Source organism: Melospiza melodia, chromosome 1 (genome assembly GCF_035770615.1).
Source record: "Melospiza melodia melodia isolate bMelMel2 chromosome 1, bMelMel2.pri, whole genome shotgun sequence".
NCBI classification, from domain to species: domain Eukaryota; kingdom Metazoa; phylum Chordata; class Aves; order Passeriformes; family Passerellidae; genus Melospiza; species Melospiza melodia.
In genome coordinates this window covers 108,801,393-108,822,585 of record NC_086194.1, presented here as the reverse complement: position 1 = coordinate 108,822,585, position 21,193 = coordinate 108,801,393, and the positions used below count along the sequence as shown (strand labels likewise).

Genomic DNA, 21,193 nt, shown 5'->3' with positions numbered 1-21,193 from the left:
AAAGTATGTGAAGTGAAGAAAGGGGCTGGCTTCATCTATAACTACCCTGAAGATTTCTCTGACTCTTGAAACATGTTAAAAATTTCTTGCTATAAGGATCCCAAGCTTGTATTTTGTTATTACCAAAGTACTCTTTGATAATGAAATTACCAAAGAGTAAACTGATCTGGGAATTTCAAAATCTCAGACAGGCCTCGGTATCCATTTAATAGAGTTTTACTTGTCTCCTTGTGTAATATTTCAAATTGTTCATAAGAAAAATGTGACATTCTGCACATTATTTTCTTCAATTTTTGGATATGTATCCTGAGACAAAAATGTTGAGCATTACTGCAAATAAATGATTTACTTTGCCAACAACGATTTTACAAACATTGACATGGTACTTTCTCTTTTGCTGCAAGCTAGTATTTCTTTTTATTAACCACAATAAAACTGGGATGTAGACAAGTGACATTTCTTTATTTACATGAAATTTTAATGAACAAAAACGTAACTTGTTGTAATTTATGGTTGTTGCATGGTGTTCGTTCTGACTAGGTGCAGGCAGTTGCATATCAATGCTTTTGTTAATATTAAAAATTGCTGCTAGCAAGAAATTGTTAGAGTACAAATTAGCCCAAAAAGCCTTGGTTGCATTTCATTGAGCCAAATAGATTATCTTTCCAGTCACTAACTGGCCACAGACTTCTGACTGAAGAACTCACATGATGTACAACAGGGTTACTTCAGATGACTTGGCTGCTGAAAAATTTGAAGCTGTATAGCAAAATTTTTTCCAAAGTGAAAGTAACTTCTCATTATAAATTCAAGAATCTCTGATTCTTAGAAATGGTGAACTTTACATGTCAGCACAAGGCTGTGAGAGCACTGCTGCCAAGCCCACACAGCAAATCTACCAAGATTGCCAGCACACAAAGATTCACCTAACCAGAGTTTTGGCTAGATATGGAAAAGTTGAGATACTTTAAGCCATTCAAAGGGAAATCCCAGAAGCAACTTCTTGTTGCTGTAGGTGATAGATTTGCATTTATATTCATTATATCCCTACCACAGCATTTATTAGATTGATTTGTCTTTTTTGTTTTATTTACAGAGCTTCCCTTTCCCTCTATTTCTTCAGCTGCTACTGCCTAAGAGGCCTTGCAAAGACCAAAAAATACCAACCCCAAATCTGAGCACTTTCAGCATAACAAGTTTCTCAGATCAGCCTGTCAAGGTCTGACATTAACTCCTTTTCATTATATGACAGTTGGAAGGTCAGTGTCACTTTGTTGCTTGAAAAGGTGCTTGCTTTGTTCTTTACCTGCCCTTTTGCTTTTATGCAAAATTCTCCTATTTCCTCATGGTGTTAATGTTTTCTATGAATTTGACAAAATCCAGAAATAATTCCTTTTTCATTTCCTTTTCACAAATCCCTTGATTCTTTGTTGTGCACTATAAATTCTGACTATTTCTGCTCCTCTACCCACCTATTTCAGTAAGCTGGAGAGCTGTCTTAGGGCTGCTGCCTGCCAGTCAGATGCTGTAGAAGGATGTCTCCCCGTGCACGATGAGGGACACTCTGGCAGGGTCAAGTGTGCACGTTCACTATGCCAAGTGTCAACTCCAATTACAGAATGCTACCTCCCAACTTTTTGAAACACGTAGTCCCTCCTAAAAGTTCATGGAGTATTTCTTAATTGCAGAAAAACTCCCTCTCTTTTAATTTTTTATAAAGGGAAGCATAAAAAATTTAAGTGAAAACTTTTAAAGGGTATAGCTTGAAATTTAAGATTTGGCGTGTTGTTGTAGCACAACTGACTCCAAACTCCAAGCTGTAAATTGGCACAAGTTTCATTGTGCAGTAATTTAATTTCAATTCCATTATCAGCTTCTCAGAGTCAATGTGATTATTCCTTTCTTTGGCTAGGCAATGTATTTCTTGAATATTACAAACCACAGACATGAATTGAACTCTGAAATCTTTGGAGTCCAAGAAAGTGCTTCTAGTGTCCCTCCCTGATACCAGTGGTGTTGAGAGGCAGCTCTTTTGTCATAAACGAGAGTGGTAGAACACTGGAACAGGTTGCTCAGAGATGTAGTAAATGCCCCATCCCTAGAACTGTCCAAGGCCAGGTTGGATGGCATTCTGAACATTCTGATCTACTTGACAGATGACTGGTTCAAGATGAAGACAAGATGAGCTTCAAAGATCCCTTCCAACTCAAACAATTCTGTGATTCTGTGAAATGGTACAGTCTTTTTTTTTATCCAGAAATAGACAATAGGCTAAGTTAAAATGTATTTGATAGTGAATACAGAGTGGGAAGAAGGTTCAGGATGCACAATACTCTGGAGTCAGATTGGTCAGGTTGGATAAGTCCCCTGAAACTCAACATTTTTTTTATTGCATGTACTCTGGCAAGAGATTATAAGCACTAAGGGAACCTATACTGCAGAAGACCCTGTGAACTGTGTTAATAGCATCCTTGTGCAGTAGGATTTCAAGTTCCTCTTTTGAATTGGGGATTTGGACACAGTTATGCAACCCTATAAGCACCAACTTTCAGGATTTATCACTTGTCAGTGCACTTGTTCATAACACCAGCTGCAGGAAGCAGTTTATTTTCAGCCAGACTTGAGACCAACAGATTATCTGAACAGAATGTACCTCCTTATAAGCTTATTTGTCTGTGGTTTGTTTCTATTAGTTTATATTGCTTCCTGATGAGCTGATTTCTGTGGCTCATTTCTTAATCTGCTCACAGGTTAGAGAAAAGGGCCTGTGGAGATGACTGCTTCTAAGTGGCAGAAGCCTGAGATGCTGCACTGCTTTGTGTTAAAACACCCCTGGGAGTCAAACTTCTGTGCCAGCAGCAAATGAGTTGCTCTTCCATTCCATAGAGCGTCGTGGTCAGCAATAAAACTGGAAGAGATTGGCCTGGGGGTGGCAACCCCCTGCTCATGGCCTGGCTGTGCACTGGTCAGGGGGTGGTAAGCAACTGGATTCTGCACTACTTGTGCTGTATATTCTTTTATAATAAGTATTTTCCTCTTCTGTCTCATGAAAATATCGGTATCTCAACCCACCAACTATAATTTTTTTCCTGATTCTTTCCCCCATCCCACATGGTGGGGACTGAGCAAACATCTGCATGGTGCTCAGCTGCCTACTGGGTTAAGCCACAACAGCAACCTAAGACCTTCCTTTTTCTGGTCTTATAATTACTTTCTCAAGCCCAGGGGACTCTCCTTTCTCTAATGGGATTTGTTTCACCCTGCTGCAGAATCACAGATACATACTAATCTGATAGTTTCTTTCTCCCAGCTCAGTTTGAGCTAATAGATTGCTTATAGGTGTGTGAAAACCTGGCTACTGATCGTTGTATCACATCTAACTTCCTGGTCGTTGCTGATGGCATAATTACTCTCTTACATAATATAAGACTCCTAAGCAATATTTCTAAAGCTATGAATGATGTCAGCAGTGCTTCTCAGAATTTAGTACAGAAGAATTTTAGGTAGTTGAGATTCTATCAAATGCAAGATGGATTTTTATTTTTTCTTTAATTGCTGGATAGTAAAAATCACTTTGAAAAAGGCCAAAATGACAAAAGATCAACAATAATTACTTAAATGAAGCTCCTAGACCCAAACTGGAGGCAATATCTTCTTACAATGTGTTTCCAACATTTTCAAGAAAAAAACCCAAACCGCTAGATCTAATGTCGGATTCTGTGAGTGCAAAGGGTATTTTTACTTAGTTAACTGTCTGCTATAGCTTGAAAACCATCTGCATGCACAAAAAAGACTGTCAAAATTCATTAAGAATAAGATTATTTTAAATTAAAAAAAGTAATCTTCATTTTTCCCACCACCCATTTGCACTTCAGAAAGAAAGAGCAACGGTGTCTTTGAAATGAAGGCCCTTCTGTTTGAAAATTAGTATTTTTAGGAGTAGTATTATGTATAGCAAAAAATTGTGGCCAAAACCACTATTCACAATACCTCAGTGTGCTGCCAGAAATGCCAAAATTAGTTTTGGCTGGGATTAAAATAATTTTCTTCATTAGCTACTGTGGAGTTATATTTTGGATTTGTCCTGGAAACAGTATTGATAACAGAGATGTTTTTGCTACTGCTGAGCGGGGCTTACACTTTATCATAATATTATTTAGTTATGAAAAGACCTTCAAGACCATTAACCAAACTATAAATCCAGCACTGCCAAATCCACCACTGACCTGTGTCCCTCAGTGCCACATCTACACTTTGTCTTTGTGATACCTTGAGGGATAGTGATTCAATCCCTTCCCTGGGCTGCCTGTTCCAGTATCGGATAACCTTCTATTGAAGAAATTTTTCCTAATATCCAGTCTAAACCTTTTCTTGTGCAACATGAGTCCATTTCCTCTTGTCCTATAACTTTTTACCTGGGACAAGAGACTAACCCCCACCTGTCCACATCCTCTTTTAAGGCAGTTGTGTAGAGCAGTAACATCCTGCTTGAGCCTCCTTTTTTCCAGGCTAAATAACCCCAGGCCCCTCAGCTGCTCCACATAAAACTCGTGCTTCAGCCCCTTAACCTGCTTCATCACCCTTCTATGGATATGCTCCAGCACCTCAATGTCATTCTTGTAGTGAGTGGCCCAAAACTGAACACAGGATTTGAGATGTGGGTTCACCAGGGCCGAGTACAGCACGATGGCCACTTACCTGGTCCTGATGGCCACACTATTTCTGATGCAGGCCAGGATGCCTTTGGTGTTCTTGGCCACCTGGGCACACTGTTGGATCATGCTCAGCTGCTATCAACAAGCACCCCCAGGTGCTTCTCCACTGGGCTGTTTTCCAGCCATTCTGTCCCCAGCCTGTAGCCCTGCATGGGGTTATCGTGACCCAAGTGCAGGACCTGGCATGTCATCTTGTTGAAACTCATTTGGCACGTTATCCAGCCTATCCAGATTCCTCTCTATAGCCTTTCCATCCTTCAGCAGATCAATACACCTTCCCAGCCTGGTGTCATTTTCCAACTGATGATACCCTCACACAGGTCATGGATAAAGATTTAAACAGAACTGGTCCAAGCACTGGGGAGCACCACTGGTGACGGGCACCAGGTGAATGTAACTCCAGTCACTTCCTTTCCTAGATCCGGCCATCCAGACAGTTATTTTGCCAAGTAAGGAGGGCACCTGTCTAACTCACACGTAGCCCATTTCTCCATGAGAATGCAGTTGGAAATTATGCCGCAGTCTTTAGTAAAGTCTAGCTTTTCCACAGCCTTTCCCTGATCTTCCAGTCAGGTTACACTGTCATAGACGGAGATCCAGTTTGTCAAGTCAATCTGCCTTGTACAAACCCACACTGGCTGGGCCTGATCCCTTAATTGTCCTGTGTGTGCCATGTGATGGCATTCAGGAAGATCTGCTCTAGGGCCTCCCCAGGCACTGACAGGCCTGTAATTCCCTGCATCCTCTTTCCAACCCTTCTTGTAGATAAGTGTTGCACTTGCTAACTTCCTGTCACCTGTGAACTTCCTGGCTAGCCAAAGCTGCTAGTAAATAATGCCGGGGTTCATGGGTTCAGTCCCCATGTGGGCCATTCACTTAAAGAGTTGATGATCCTTCTGCACTTTTTCCAACTCAGATTATTGTGTGATTTTGTAAATGATGGAAAGTGCTTTGGTGAGCACTCCTGGGATCCCTTGGGTGCACCCCATCCAGCCCCAGAGACTTGTGCTGATGTCATGTTCAGCAGATAAGGCAGGGGGAAGACAGAAGAAGTGGGGGATGTTCAGAGTGATGGGGTTTGTTTTCCCAAGTTACCATCAAACATGATGGAGCTCTGCTTTCCTGGAGGTGGTTGAATGCTTGCCTGCTCATGGGAAATTGTGAATGCACACCTTGTTTTGTGTGCACACTGCTTGTGTGCATGGCTTTTGCTTTACCCATTAAACTGTCTTTATCTCAACCCACAAGTTTTCTTGATGTTCCTCTTCTGAGTCTCTTCCCCATCCCACTGCAGGGAGAGAGCAAGTGGCTGTTTGAACTTTAGTTTCTAGCCTAGGTTAAACTCTGACAGTTGTTCAACAGCATAAAATATACTTTAATTTGTATTTGAAGAGAGATGTCAAATGTATTACCTACAGACACAGAGCATACCCTAAAAATAAAGCAATATACTGAAAGTAATGAAGCTCAACTGGTAACAGTAGCTCATCACATATTTGTTTCATATTGGTTTTTAGTCTGCACAAAAATTCTGAATCTTAAAAGCTGAACAATCAAATGATAATGGAAAGTTTAAAAATGGGAGGTTGCACGAGAAACATTATTGCATATTTAGGTATATTTTTAAATCTCTAATGTTATTTCAAAGAGATAGAGAATTAAATCTTTTACAAAGTTGCCAGTGTGTTAAAGTTAACCTGCTGGGAATGACTTTTGGTAGCTTGTGATAACAGGTATAAATTATAAGTTTCATGGTTATAAACAACCTGTATGTGGATGTGTTGCATTTACTATGCAGAAGAGAAATCTTCTTTGCACTTTTTCGTGTATATATATGAAATGTTTTGGATTTTGTAACTGTAAAAAGCCATTTTGTCATTTAAAGTCGGTATCACTAAGCCTCAACCAGCAAGATTATACTCTCCAATCCACATTAATAATTCAGTGTAAAATATCTCCACGAAGCTTGTAGCCCTGTCAGAGATAGAAAGTGTTTATATTTTCTGGATACATTACATTAAAAGCAAAAAGTATTTGTATGCTGCAAGCATTTGCAAATCTAGTCATGGTGGATGTGTTATGAAACGAAGACCATAATTTTGAACCTAACCCTGCATTATCACTCATGTTGATTTCTGTGGACAGTACTGTAACAGGTAACTTGTGATAAAACTGCCCTGTCTGGACAGGTGTTACGGGTGAGGACAAGTAGGAAAACCTGAATCCCAAACATATTCATTTCTGATCTCCATATGGGATAGGAGGTTTGCCAAAAACATCAGGTATTAAAACATGTTTTAAACATGTTAAAACATGTTTCAATTTGTGTTTCATTCGGTCCTGTTTTTCTCACATGTCTATCTAGTGTGCCCTGCCTGACTTTTAGGATGACAAGGGCTGCATGCAGATGTGTTTCTAGTGAAGTCTGCTTTAGTCAGAATGACTAATGAAAGATGGCCTAGCTACTGTTTGTCAAACCCATGCAGTCATATTTGCAACACAATCAGTCTTTTAAAAGCAGAGGCTTATGTCATCAAGTCTTCCTTTGAACTTTTGGATTCCCTTTAGAAGCACAAAGCTTTGTCATGCTGTTGCAAAAATTCATATTTAGCAGCTGTTAAAACCTTTGAACATAAAATTTAATAATAACATTTGCAGGAATTAAATACTTCCATCAAGCGTGAGTGCTTATGGCCTAAACCCGTTAGATGTTCATCACCTGCTACCTAAGCTGGGACTGGGGTTTGCCTCAGAACAGGGGCTGATTGCAACAAACACTGAACAGACGTAGTCAGTAGCAGTAGAAAAACGGGCTCTGTTCCAGAGCTTAAAGTTTCAGAACACAGGCCTGAAGAGGAGTGGGGAAATGGGGCAAAATATGTCACCTGTACTATTAAGGGTTTTTTTCCCATGTCTTAATAGTTGCTACTTTTTTCAGGAATGGGGATCTGTCTCAGGATTCACCATCGGTAGGCAAAGATTAGCCAAATTTAAAGACAACTAAAAGAGAAGGTGTGCTGCAAATAGACTGGAAGAAGAAGCAGGAAGCACATGTAGCCTGAAGCTGTGAGGAAATGGTGAGCATTAGTGGAATGGGAGGGCAAAAAGGGCAGGGAACTGAGAGACAACCCATCCTACCTGCCCCACCAAATCATTGTGGCACCTGAGTTTCTGCTCAAGCTTCTGGTATGACCTGCCCTGCTGCCTCGGGAGTCTTCTCAATCTGTTGATCTGGACTTGTTTAGAAATGCTGGCCCTCATAGGGGAATGATTAAGGCATGTGGCTGTACAGTCCTGGAAGTGGTTGGCCACAATGGACTGGAGGATGCAGAGGCTTACAGGGTCATTATGACTCTGCCAGCTCTGTGTCCTTCCTACTGCACCCTGCAGTGCTGTGAGGGGTCGCTTCCCTGTCTGCCCTCACATTCCCTTCCTGCAGTGCTTCTCCTCAGCTACTGAGGTGGCACTAAGCACCTATGGTTGCTTTTAGTGGTAATGTTGGGAGACATGCAGCAAGCCATCAAGCAGGGACAGCTTTCTCAGTGATTGCTCTGCTAATAAGTTATTTAGGAATAAACCCCAAGTCTCACGGTAGTGTCTTTATGAGCCTACTTCAGAGCTGGAGTCAGTCTTTTGACTGCTGAAGCATTTTCTGTTCTTCAAATTAACAGACTCCTTCCACTGAAGCCAGCAAAACTGTATTTTCATGCTTGCTTTTGCTACAACTGCAATACAATTGCTGACGGGTTGTGTATGTAAGGTCCTGATTTTCACTTCTTTTTCCCTGCGTGGAAGATTGCCACAGACCAAGTGTCTAAACAGTTGACAATGACATCTCTAATCCTGATGAGAAATTTGGCCATTTTCATTATTAAAGACAGCCATTTATGGGCAAAATAGAATACCAGGTGTAAGTGAAGAAGTTGAAGAAGTCTTGTATTTTCCTTGAGCGTAGTTTGGTTTTTGTGGTTTTGTGGGTTTAGTTGGTTTTTTTTTTGTTTGTTTGTTTGGCTTTCCCCCCCCCCCCCCCCCCCAGGAATAAACTAACAGTTACAATCTTGGCTTTTGCTCTGTGTGCCATAGTAGCTTTTTTACAACTGGTGGTCTCAAAGAGCTATATAATAAGTGGAATTTCTGTAACTAACTCCAAGCATGTTCTGAGTTAGATAAAGTTTTCTTTATAGTCAACAAAGCCGCAAATCAAACTGTTTACAGTTAGGAAGCAACAGCATCAGAGTTCTGATCCTGCACATTTTTTCAGATCAAGCAGTTAATCAGAGACTGGAGCACTGAGTGCATACATTTTGCCCATTGTCTCTACAATGAGCAAAACAGTATTTTATTGTTCCATGATGCAATGTGCAAAAGAATATAGCAGGGTGAACTAAATTTTGTGTATAATGAATAAACGAGAAGGATTATGTCAGTCCTGAACATGTAACAAGTGTTATCTGGGCTGCAATGAGTTAAAAATGCCTTTCCTAACATAGAAGCACAAAGGTGAGGCTGTGCTGACCTCAGTGCAATCATTTAATGGCTGTAGCATTCATTTCCACTAATGCTTTCAGTGTCAGTGGAGGATCAAAGAGAACCTGGCTTTCTGCTGGCAAAAGTTCTGCCTGAGAGCAATGCCCCTCCCTTCCAAGACCCATTTTGCAGTTTTCACATTTACTGCATTATGTTGGCTCTTATTATTCTGCGTGCTTCCTGTTACATGGTTCCAAACTGCTCAACTCTTTAATGCAATATCCAATCATGCCCATTAGCTCTGACTCACAGTTTTCAAGAATTAATATGTAAGGACACTACAAGGGAAGGATACCCTCTTCTGCTCATACAGTAGACCAAGGCAGAGACAAAGCCCTATCTCTGGGCTTTCTACAGCATTACCCTGTGAATTTTATAGCAGCCTTGTCAGAAAAGCTTTGTCAAAGCCTTGGGATAGTCCTGTTGTGGTTAGGCAAGCTGGGTGTGACCAAGTTCAGAGCTGAAAGTTGTGGCTTCATGTTGAAATTCTATGAAATCTCCAGTTTTTAACTCAGAAATAGAGTTAACAGTAAAGCCTAGTCAGTTTTCTAGAAGTTATACTAATCTTCAAACACAAAAACTTCTATACTGACATTGAGTGGCCTGAATGCCTCCTATTGTTTAAAGACTCTGGTCGGCCTTTATGATGGATTAACTAAGCACTTCATTGGAAACCCAATAATCAGCGCTCATCACGAGGTTACTTACAGTATGCAAACAGAGCACATTCCCAATTAGTAGTCTCCATGTGTGTGTTACTTCCAAAGGGCAAATCTTCAAAAATCAGGACAAAGAAAAGAGACACAAATCAGTTGTGAGGGACCATATTTTATATAAAAATGTGAATGGAAATTAGGTCTTCAAGACACATTTATTGTAAGATCAGAAAGCTGTGTTTTGTCATCTGTTTTGATGGGGAAAACTAGTTTCAATAGGGAATTGCAAACAACTATTTGATGTAAACAATATATGCAAGTGGTGAGGAAACTATGCATAGCAATCAATGTGAATAAATTGCTCTGTAAACTGATAACAGGAAGCTAGAAATATTAAGAAAAACATATAGCAAATATTTTCTACATGTACTTGCAATAAAAAATAAATCATACTGATCACCTAGGTTCTCCTAAATTGCAATGCATAGTATCAGAAAAAAATTTAAAAAGCTGTTTGGTGCAAGGTTTTGGTTTGGTTGTTGTTTTGTTGTTTGTTTTTGGTTTTTTTTAAAGTGACTTCAGGAGATCAGCCAAGAACATTGCTCCATTTGATAGCAACTGTCTTTTTTTGTCAATGATGCTTTGTTCATCTGGAAAGAAATGTTCAAGGTATACCTTATTTGGCAATTAGTTTTGGTAAAATCATCAGCTGGCTGAAAGGTGTACAGTTTCACCTTTGAATGGGATGTCATACACTATATACCTGCCCCAATCATGAATAGAAAGGGACAAACACACTTTTATGGTGTTATAGAAATATATGCCCTGAAGCCAGGGCTATGTGTTTAAATTAGACAAAAATTCCTAGTATATAAAGCAGGGAGCACGTTAGCATGCTATATTTCATGTCAGGCTTATTTTATAATTTTCTGCATGGTTTTATTTCAATACCACTTTGTGAGTGAAAATCTTTACAGGTCAGTTTGGGCTGAAGTTTGTTCTGTGTAGTTTCCCACTTCACTGACATCCCAGTAGTAGCATTTCAAGCAATCTAATGAGAGTCTGCCTTACCAGTTTTTGGATGTAGGTCCATCCTAATATGTGCAGTTTTATTTTGGTATTGGACTAACATTGGAGGTCATTTAATGCTCTGCAGATTGCAGAACAGGAAGTAGAAAAATTCATTGTGAGTAGTATGTCAGGAAAAAATTAATAACAAAACAACAACAAAAACCCAAACAAAACCCAACAATGAAACAACAATCAAAGCAAACAAACAAACAAAAAACTCTCAACAAACACATTCCTTTGGCTATGATGTTTTTTGATTATGTATATGGTTATGGTGTATCTGACAAAGCAGAGGATTTTTCAGGAATGGTTTTTACACGGGAGAATAGTCCTGTTCTCTCTACTCCTGGTGACCAGCCCACTCCACACCTTTGGCTTTGGGCCGTGGTACTTTGCATTGGCCACACAGCATCCATGGCCAAATGAGCCAGCTCGACGTGATGCACGAGTATTGTACCCCAAGTGCAAGGTGTGAGAAAGCGACCTCTGCTATTATCAGCAATGGAAGAGACATCGAGGAAAATCTGAGCTTGAATTGGAAAATTTTAGGGGAGAGAGATTTCCATGAAGTATTTTAAACAGCATGCCTCAACAGGAGGGCACACTTGTTGCTGCCACCTCCAAACAGATCTGTGAACGCCTCGGAAACTTCTTCCTTACGGGAAACTCCTCCCTGCGCCGCCCCAGTGCCCGGTTCAGCAGCGGCCGGACCGGCCCCGGCTCATGTGGGGCAGGCGGGGCGGGAGGCGGGCGGAGCGGAGCAGACCGGCCGGGCCGGGCCGTGCCGAGCGGGCCCAGAGCGCAGCGCCCGCGGAGGCTGCGCTGGGGCGGGAGCCGCGCTGCTCTCCGCGCCGGGCCCTGCACGCCCAGAGCCATGGCCGGGGAGCCGCTCTCCTTCCGCGCCTTCCTCGACGCCCGCCCCGCCGGCTGCGAGTACGGCTACGGGCACGGGGACGGGCTCCGGGCGCTGCGGGACCGCGAGTTCCCCCGGCTGCGAGGTACCGCGGGCGGGCCGGCCGGCCGGGGGCGGGCCGGGGGCGGGGAGGCCCGGGCCAGTCCCGGCTCGGATCGGCGCCGGGCGGGACGGAGCGCTCTGGAGTGACGGAGCGGCGGCAGGGGCGGGGACGCTGGCAGCGAGTGCTAGGCTCAGCTCGCTGCAGTGATTTCTGCGGCTCGGGGAGGAGACGAGGGGCAGCTCTCGCTCTCCTCCTTCTCCTCCCGATCGTCCCTGTCCTCCTCCCTCCGGCACAAATGCCTCAAAGGTGCCATGGATTCAGTAATAGGATTTCGATATGGATATGAAGAGGGGAGTTCGGAGGTGAAGGAGAGACATTATAATAGTACATCAACCCATTTCTAGTGAAAGCTTATAGTTAGACAGGTGTTTGTGAGCTACTTTTACTCTTATAGGTTACTATCCCCCCAGCATTAAACATCCTTGTGCATACTACTTCAAATATAATCGTGATGGTTATATGATTATATGACAGTAATTTGTCTGGTTTAAAGAAGTATCAATGCTTATAGTGATGGTGTTCGCAGAGGTTCTTAGGATGAGAGAAGAGATGAGAATGTTGACTCCATGTTTCAGAAGGTCTGATTTATTATTTTATGATACACATTATATTACAACTATACTAAAATAATAGAAGAAAGGATTTCATCGGAAGGCTAGCTAAGAATAGAAAAAGAAATGATAACAAAGGCTTGTGACTGATTGAGACAGTCCAAGACAGCTGGACTGTGATCCACCATTAATTAGAAACAATGACATAATCCACCTGTTGCATTCCACAGCAGCAGATAATCATTGTTTACTTTTTGTTCATGAGGCCTCTCAGCTTCTCAGGAGGAAAAAATCCTATGGAAACGATTTTTCATAAAACATGTCTGTGACAGTTTATGGTATTGGCACTTCAAAAATCTTACGACAAAAAGCCCCAGGTAGAGAGTGGAGTAACTAGCATCAGTTTGGATGCCCTATAACTGTTATTTAGGCCACTCTTTCTCTTGAGAGGTTTGTGTTGCTGCTCTTTTTATTTTTGTAATTTCACTGAATTTTGGTGATTGGATACAGGAGTGGGCTTTCTCATGCGCAGGTGTTTAGATTGAATGGAGGTATACTTGGCTTCTAGAGGAATGTGAAAAAAACTTCAGCAGCACTTTAAAGAACTTGAAGATTTAGTAAGTCAGTGTCACAGTGTATTATTACACGTAGTAGCTACATCAGTGAAAGTTTGAACACCAGAAGTTTCTTCTCCAAAATTTAGGCGTAAATTCTGAAAAGTGGCGATTTTGTTACTGAAATATTGTTTAGGCCTTTAAGCAGATGAGTTTTTAAAACTCCCGAGAATCAGGCTTGTTTCTCAGAGGCTCCCTGGTTTTGAAATAAAGTGTATCTGTTAATGAATAATGTCCGATAGGTTAGTCTAGTTCCCAAAGGGAGGTTACTGCAAAGGCAGAGCATTAGGAATTTTTCTCCATTTAAAAATGTTTTTGCTCATGTAGTCTTCTGAGTTCTGCAGCCTGCTGAAATAAGATGTAGATAACTTAGTATATTTCGAGAAAGAGATGAACAAATACAGGGTATAAAATAGAATCTTCAGTAATGTTAGCTAATTGAAACGACATAATCATGTGATCACCTATGTTAAGGTGACCTAGGTTGCAAATTCCTTCTGATTTCCCCCTTGGAATTTTAACGTGTTAGCCAATTAATGAATTGCCATCCATTCATCTTGCAAGCTTGTTGCCTCTGTGAGGAAACTTGGTGTCTGTGAGGAAATGTAACTGATTGCTGTGCATGCATGTGGTGTCCTGTCTGGGACCTCTTGTCTGAAAAACAGTGGCACGTCTCTGGTCAGGAACTGGTGCCTTCAAGTGATGCCAGCAGTGCTAAATGAAAGGTGCCCAGGGACAGGTTCCTAGACCAAGTGTCCTCTGCCTAACATGTCTCTTGGTCTCAAAGCTGACTAATTGTACTAGTCCAGGACAGACTCCAGGAGCTCAGGAGCTGGCTGACAGCAGAGCTGGACAAGAAGCATGCTGATTTTATTTATTTATTGGCCTCCTTTTATTTAGCTGTGTACCCCCACTTACCAAAGGCCTCAACACACTGATGTTGATGTAATGAAAAGTCTTCTAAAGCTCTCAATTTTGTTGTCTTGCAGAAAAAAGGCAAAGGGTGGCTAATGTGCAGGTTGGTGGCAGCAATAGTAAATAAATGAATCTTCTCTGAGTGACTTACAAAAATTAGCATTTAGCTGCCCAAGCATTTTTAGTGGCCTGCCAGAACATGCAGGTTGTACGATGAGGCAGAAGTTTTACACCTCTGGTGGCCTTGGATCAACTCTTTGGCTAAGTCCTGATTGTACAAAAAGTGATTCACTTTATGAACTTCTACCTATTCATGGTATTGATCTCTGCTCTGTGTCTCCCTACTGCACAAAGCTGCTGTAGTTTTGTCCCTTCTAGTAAAGAGCAATCTTAACTAGTTCCCCTGGGCAAAAGAGAACATGTGCTATCTTAGGGAGTTAACAGGAATCATAGAATCATAGAATGGTTTGAGTTGGAAGGGACCTTAAAGATCATCTAGTTCCAACCTCCTGCCATGGACAGGGATACCTTCCACTCGATCAGGTCACCCAAAGCCCCACCCAGGCTGGCCATGAACACCTCCAGGGATGGGGAGTCCACAACATCTCCAGGCAACCTGTTTCAGTCCCTCACTCCCCTTATAGTAAAGAATTTCTTCCAAACAGCTAATCTAAACCTTCTCTCTTCCAGTTTGAATCCATTCCTCCTTGTTCTGTGAGTACATGCCCTCTCCACCTCTCCTGTAATCCTCCTTTAGGTACTGGAAGGGGCTACAAGGTCTCCCTGGAGCCTTCTCTTCTCCAGGCTGAACAGCCTCACACTCTCAGCCTGTGCCCTGTTTATTTGGGGCATACCTTAAACATCTTTTGGTCATTAAAGCTGGTTAAAAATCCAGATTTTGCTGCTCACGTTTTGTGTGAACAGAATTTTTTGAGTCCCCTTCTAGATACCCATGAATTAAGCCTAATGTTTGATTTAAGAAGTGTCATCTTTTTATGAGCCTCATGTGGTAATAATTATTGCATATCAATGTATTCACTTTTTCTGATTACTAATATTTTGTGGCATCCACTAATGACATACTGTGCAAATGGTGTTCTCTGGGGGAGGCAGAAATCTTTTCTGTGTTAGAGACCATTTCTTACATGGTGCTGGTGCTTCTGTTATAGCTTTAGTATGAATAACTGCACAGGTGCCTGTTGAGCAGAAGGTGCAACAGATGTCTGGAGGGAGCACCAGCTTAGCTACCAGGCCTACTGTGAAGCCAGCATTTCTCAAAGGTGGTCCACCTGTGGTTGCATCATGTCTTGGGGAGTTTCATTCTTAGCTCCATCAGAAGGAAAGTAAGGTTCATTCTCAGTGTGTTGGGGATTTCCCCTTCAGGTTTTGTGAAGAGATAAAAAGAACTACTTTACTTCCTTAAATCAGCAGGGGTCTGTCTGTTTTGGCACAGAAGACTTACATTTTCCCTTTTAAGCCAAAGTTTATCTTTGCTTCTGTAATTCAAAGGCTGTTAGCTGATGACTAGAGCAGCCCTTTCTAAAAATATATGTGGAGTCTGTGAAACAGATCGCTGTTTCACAGGCAGCAGCGTATGTGCAATATGTGACCTTGACTTTAATCTTGTGAGCAGTATACCCTTATCTGCAGTGTAGGATTTTAAATTGTGCTTTAGAAACGGATAGAGAAATCAGCAGGAGTTTATAGGTTCTGTTGTTAAGTAATGGGGATGAATATGCTTCTGTGATGTTTATCAGAGCAAGGAAAATACCAGCTTCAGTTTGTATCATGGTTTTAAAAAAGAAAAAGCTGACATGTGATTTGGACACAGCATTTAATCACAAGATACCTTTCCATTTTAAGTTCTGTGCCAGTATTCTTGTCTAATATAGCTGTGGTAGTTGAGTGGGAGCTTTCCAAGAGCACTAAGCAGTGGATATCCATTCTCCAAATAAAAAACAGGATGTAATAGGAATCAGGTATTCTTTAAGGGATACTGGCTATTTGAAGGTTGTCTTTAGGTGAGCTTGAGATGGACTGTCCCATTTAATGTCAAATTGGTCACTGGCCTGTACTTCAACATCATGCCTTACCTTAATAGTATGAACATTTGTGATATGTATGATTACATACAACTAACAATAATAATGAAATTTGTCTGTTAAACAGAAAGGAAAGGCAAACTGAGCTTTGAGTAACAGAATTGGCCTTTGTGTCTTTGAGACTCCAATGATGTCCCATGAACTGGTCACCTGTACGAGGGCTTATTGTACTCTTCAGTTGAGAAACAGCTGGGTTTTGGATCTGACCTTACACAAAAATAGGTCTTTTTTACTCATATGGCTGGTAATTATTTGTATGGTGACTTTTCCTCTGAGTAAAAGAATGTGAAAAGCAGATCTCTGTGTGCTGCAGTTAAGTCCTCAGCAGCTCAGTTAGCAAAGTTCATCTTTGTCCTCTGAGAATAGAAAATTCTGTTTTGTCACCTTTAGGGTAATCTAGGTTTTTTTGGGTGAACTTCAAAACTAAGAAATGCATTCTGGTGTGTCAACTCAGAGTAATTCTGTTGATAGGTAACTGGTGCTCACACTTTATGAAACTTGTGAAGATGAGTGGACTGTGAGCCTCGAGAGTCGTGCTCACCTCTTGATTGCAAATGTAGGCTTGCCTTGTCAACCAGAAATTATACCAGTCTTGTGCCTGAGGCTTTTTCTTTATTTTGGAGAAATAAAGAACATCTTTTGCATCCTAAAATGACTTATTTTTGGGGGGTTGGTTTGCTTGTTTGTTTTGTTTTGTTTTGCTTTTTGTAAGACCATTCTGTTCAATCTGGTAGCTATCTTCTATATGTGTTACTCTGCTGATTTCTTAACTATTAATAATTTTTATCTGTGGATGAATCTTTTCCTTTTAATCTCAGTTTTTTCTTATTCTTGAATACTAAGTGACTGAGTTTTCAGCAAACCTTTGAGTTCTTTGAGCAGTACTGGGCTTTGACCAAGGAGGCAAATTTGATCTTATTCTGTAAAAACCAGTTTGATAGTGACGGATAAGTTTATTTTAATTAAGTTTTGTTTGAAGACTATCGTAAACCAGAAACAGGGCCTGTGCCATTTTATGGTCAGGAGCAGTGCTTACTGTGAGTTCCCTGAAGCACACCCACCCATTGCTGGCCAGTGTGGAGACAGCATCTCCAGAAAGGACAAATTATTTCTCCCACATACAGATACTGGCATATGTTAATGTTAATCCAGTGCTTGCATCTCCCACAGAAAGGCAGCAAAAGCAATGTGTAGGGAAGGATGAGACTGCTTCTTGCTGTCTCACTGGAAGATCCCATGTAGCCTAGAAGAGATGCTAACTGTTCTGGAGAAAAAGTCTGAATTTCCTCATCTCTAGCTCATCCTGAACAGAGAGAAAATCTTCTAGACCTTTCCATTTGATGTTTAAAGCTGAGAACTCCTCTTCCTACCACTGTTGAGGCCCTTTCGCTCTCCTCAGTGGCTGTGAGATCTCTGGTAACCTGCTCCTATTCTCTGTAGCCTCTCTACCAGAATATGATTTGATTTTGTGAAATGCCTATTTATTTTTATTTGGAGGGGAAAAGAAAGAAAAAAATTATCAAAGGAAGCTGCTGTTGGACAGTCTGAAATGCTAGAAGGCATCTGGGAAGATACATTCAGTGGGTGGAGAAGGTAATTGTGAAAAGAAGCGGTAGTATGGGAAGTGTAGCTGCAAAACTAATGAAAATTTTTTTGTAAAAATAAAAATATGTATACTCATGTAAAGCCTTAATGCTTCCTGGTGATTTCAGGTCAGCCGCAATTATCTACATTAGCTCTTATCTATAGAACTGCTGTCAAAGAGGAAGCATGTGTTGAGCATAAAGCGTGTTTATTCCCAAATGCAGTAACAATATCTGTGTGTTAGTTTCAGATGTTTTCCTCTGCCTACACAGAAGTAACAAGTAGTGTTAAGGAATTCCTTATGTTGCATTTCAGGGTTCATAAGATGGTCTACTCTGTGCAGGACTGATCTTTCAGTTGCTGTTAATGATGGACATAGCTCTAAATGAAGAGTAGTCAATGATATTGTCGTTGTAATATTTCAGCATGGAAAACAGTTTTAGTTACTTTCAAGTTCAGTCAGTGGAAAAAAAAAGAAATGTGGAGCAGGAAAGCAAAGCCCCAAACTCTCTAAACTTGATACAGGTGACATGAATTCCAAATATTCAGTGGTATTTTAGAAATAAATAGTTAATCAGTTGGGACTAGATTCTTTACAAGAATGAATAATCATATATAGACATGAGATTTTTTTTAAGTCAATATGTAGATGTGAAAAAATATTAGATTTGGGAAGATAATTTATGGAACTCCATATATGCTGCAGGGTATCAGCCACCCATTTCCTAAAAAGTTGCACTTTTAATTAAAAGATACATTATCTTCTAAATTAATGCCTGTACAAGATGTATATTAATATTTGAAAGTATTGAAACAGGCAGATGTTCTACTTAGAAGAGCACAAGATACTTTTTATCTCTTACTTAAAAATTGGAAGAGCACCAGTGTCTTTTTCCTGCACAATCCCACATCAGTGGTGCTTTCTGCTGAAGGCACACAGTTTGTGTTAATTGGGAGTGGGGCTGGGGTGTAGCCTCATCCCCAATGTGCTGCAGGTGTGCAGGACAGGTGAGCAGCACTGAAGGTAACGGGACATGGAGTGCCCAGGTGTGCTGACCAATCGCCAAAGGGTGCAGAGGGCACACAGGTGTAAGGCATGTAAGGTGAAGGGTATCAAAGGCTGGATTGAAGAATAATAAAGGGCTGCAGGTGCTCGGAGTCTTCTCTGGTGTTGCTTGTGGCTCTACTGTTTGTACCGGCACCTTTCTTCCTCTTGTTGCCTTTGCGTCCTCTTAAATTCTCCTGTTTGTCCTCTTGGATTGTTGTGATGTTGCTGTATGTGAGATGTGTATTGATTTCTTTTTAGCCTATTTCTATATGTTTCTGTGTGATCACGGATTTTTAACTTTTTCTTTTAGTGTTAAATATAAGATTATTAATTAAAGAGTGTGTTTATGAATGTTTCCAGCAGAAGTGATCTGCTTCTGGTGTTCCTGCACTTATACTGGAATTTCTTCTTCCAAATCAGAACCTGGAATCTGATGCCCTTGAAATTTCCATAAGATGTTAGGGTAGGAATTCCCATTTCTGCAGTGCTTGTTAGAATTCAGGGGTGTTCCCTGTGTAAGGACAAACAGACAAATGGAGAGGTGAGAGGTCAGCTTTTGTTGATCAGCTTGATTCATTGCATGCCTGGGATCAGAGGAATGCTGCAGAGGCATTCCTTGGATGTGAAGACACTGTCATTGAATTTAGCAAAGCCATACTGCAGAACACTGCATAGTAAAAAGCGGTGATATGAGATTGATAAATGTGTAGACAGCCCAGTATGTTTGGAGAACGGGAAGCCAGTAGGATGCTTAACTCTGAGAGGATATTTAGGAAGTAGGATGAGTGTCCAAATGCCTCAGGCTTTTTATAACTCGTGGTTCTTGGCCCAAGCCATCAATGCAGATCTTTTACTTTGTGTGACACTAAAATACTTTGAAGGGGTGGGGTTTTTGTTTTTTGTTTTTTTTTTTTTTTTTTTTTTTGCTTACTGAACTTGAAAAGGGGACTGAAACAAAATAAAATTCTTTTTAGGAATATGTCAGCTTGGAGTTGGTATAATTATTTTCTCTTCTGAAGTTAATCATGCTATTAGTGTTACCACATCTGCATATTGAGAACCACTGACTGGTTTCTGTCACAATTAGGAAAAGGATGGTGTCAAGACTGAAGGTGTGGGACAGTGAGGTCACAGTTACAGATAAACAGGTATAGTAGGGCAGGGAGGTGTAAAGACAGGCCACAAAGCATTTAAAAGTCAGACTTAATTAGTTTAATTGCTAGTGAGTCAAGTTGTTAGGCTCCTGCCATTATTTCTATCAGCCCAGATAGATCCTGTGCCTTTGTGCTCTTTGCCCCTTCACCTTCTGCTCTGCTGTAGAGAAGTGATGGTCTGTGAGATGCCTGCAGTGGGGATGTGACCCCAGCTAGGCAGCTCTTGAGAGAGTGGCACGCAGGAAAGTGTAAAGTTGCTCTTTTTCCCCCCAGTATGTGAAATACATGTATTAAGCTGGGAGGCAAGGCTTACTCCTCCACAGTCTTTTATTTCTCCTTCTTGCTTTCAGCATCGTCCTGACTCACTCACGGTTCCTTGTAGCAGCCACGGGAATATGGCTCTCACATGAGAAGTAAGAAACAGATCTTTCTGTGCTCATTCAGATTAGTCCCTGGAGCACCAGGATCTAAAATGCTTTTAAAAGAAATCTAAGAGCATGACTGGACAGGGGTTTTGTCACGGTTTTCTTAAAAAAGAGAGATGTGATCACAAGGATGTGATATTTTGGTGACATCGTTAGCTGTGAGGGATGATTATACAACTAAGCTTATTTCTTCTGCCAATGTGCAGAATAATGTTCCAAATTAAAATTTGGAAAGATGACAGGAAGCTTATTTGAAGAAATATTCATTAATTAAATTAATGGTGTGTGAATTAATTTCATTACTGCACAATTAAACACCAAATATCACTGTGTGTACCCCTTTGCAAACTTATGAATGGGTCAGGGGAAGTTACACAGTCATCAGAAAATTTCTCCTCTAATTTCTTCCGGAGGAAGAAATTGAAGCCCAAGATTTTTCAAATGTTTATGTTCATGTCACACAGCACATTAAAGATGTCATAATTCAGTAATTTGGAACTGATGATATCAGCAACGGGTTCCAGCATATGTTGCCTTTCATTAGAAAAAAAGGAAGAAAAAAACTTTGTACTGCTGTTGAGTAAAATACTCTCTTCATCTGCTGTGCCATACATTTCCCAATTTATTGAGGAGTGTATCTTATTAAATGTGTTTCTGAGTTGCATTTTTATTATTTGTATGCCTGCCTATAATTTATTTTAATGTTAAACAGTTAGAATTGTCTAAAAACAAAATGTTACTTGGCTGCTCTGGCAGAATGCAACTTTCTTTAAATCTGTCATCATCTTTGATTCATCACACACTAGGAAAATATT

General features: G+C 40.9%; 1 protein-coding gene across 2 annotated transcripts in view; it reads left to right on the top strand.

The window, feature by feature from the left end:
• The first annotated feature begins 11,843 nt into the window (after positions 1-11,843).
• MOCOS (molybdenum cofactor sulfurase) overlaps positions 11,844-21,193 on the top strand; it is a 210,211-nt gene continuing 200,861 nt past the window's right edge. The window contains exon 1 of one of the 2 annotated variants that reach the window (XM_063163847.1): positions 11,844-11,967. In XM_063163847.1, coding sequence (XP_063019917.1) covers positions 11,844-11,967 — 124 coding nt within the window. The remainder of the gene's footprint in view (positions 11,968-21,193) is intronic. The other variant, XM_063163867.1, reaches the window with a different exon arrangement.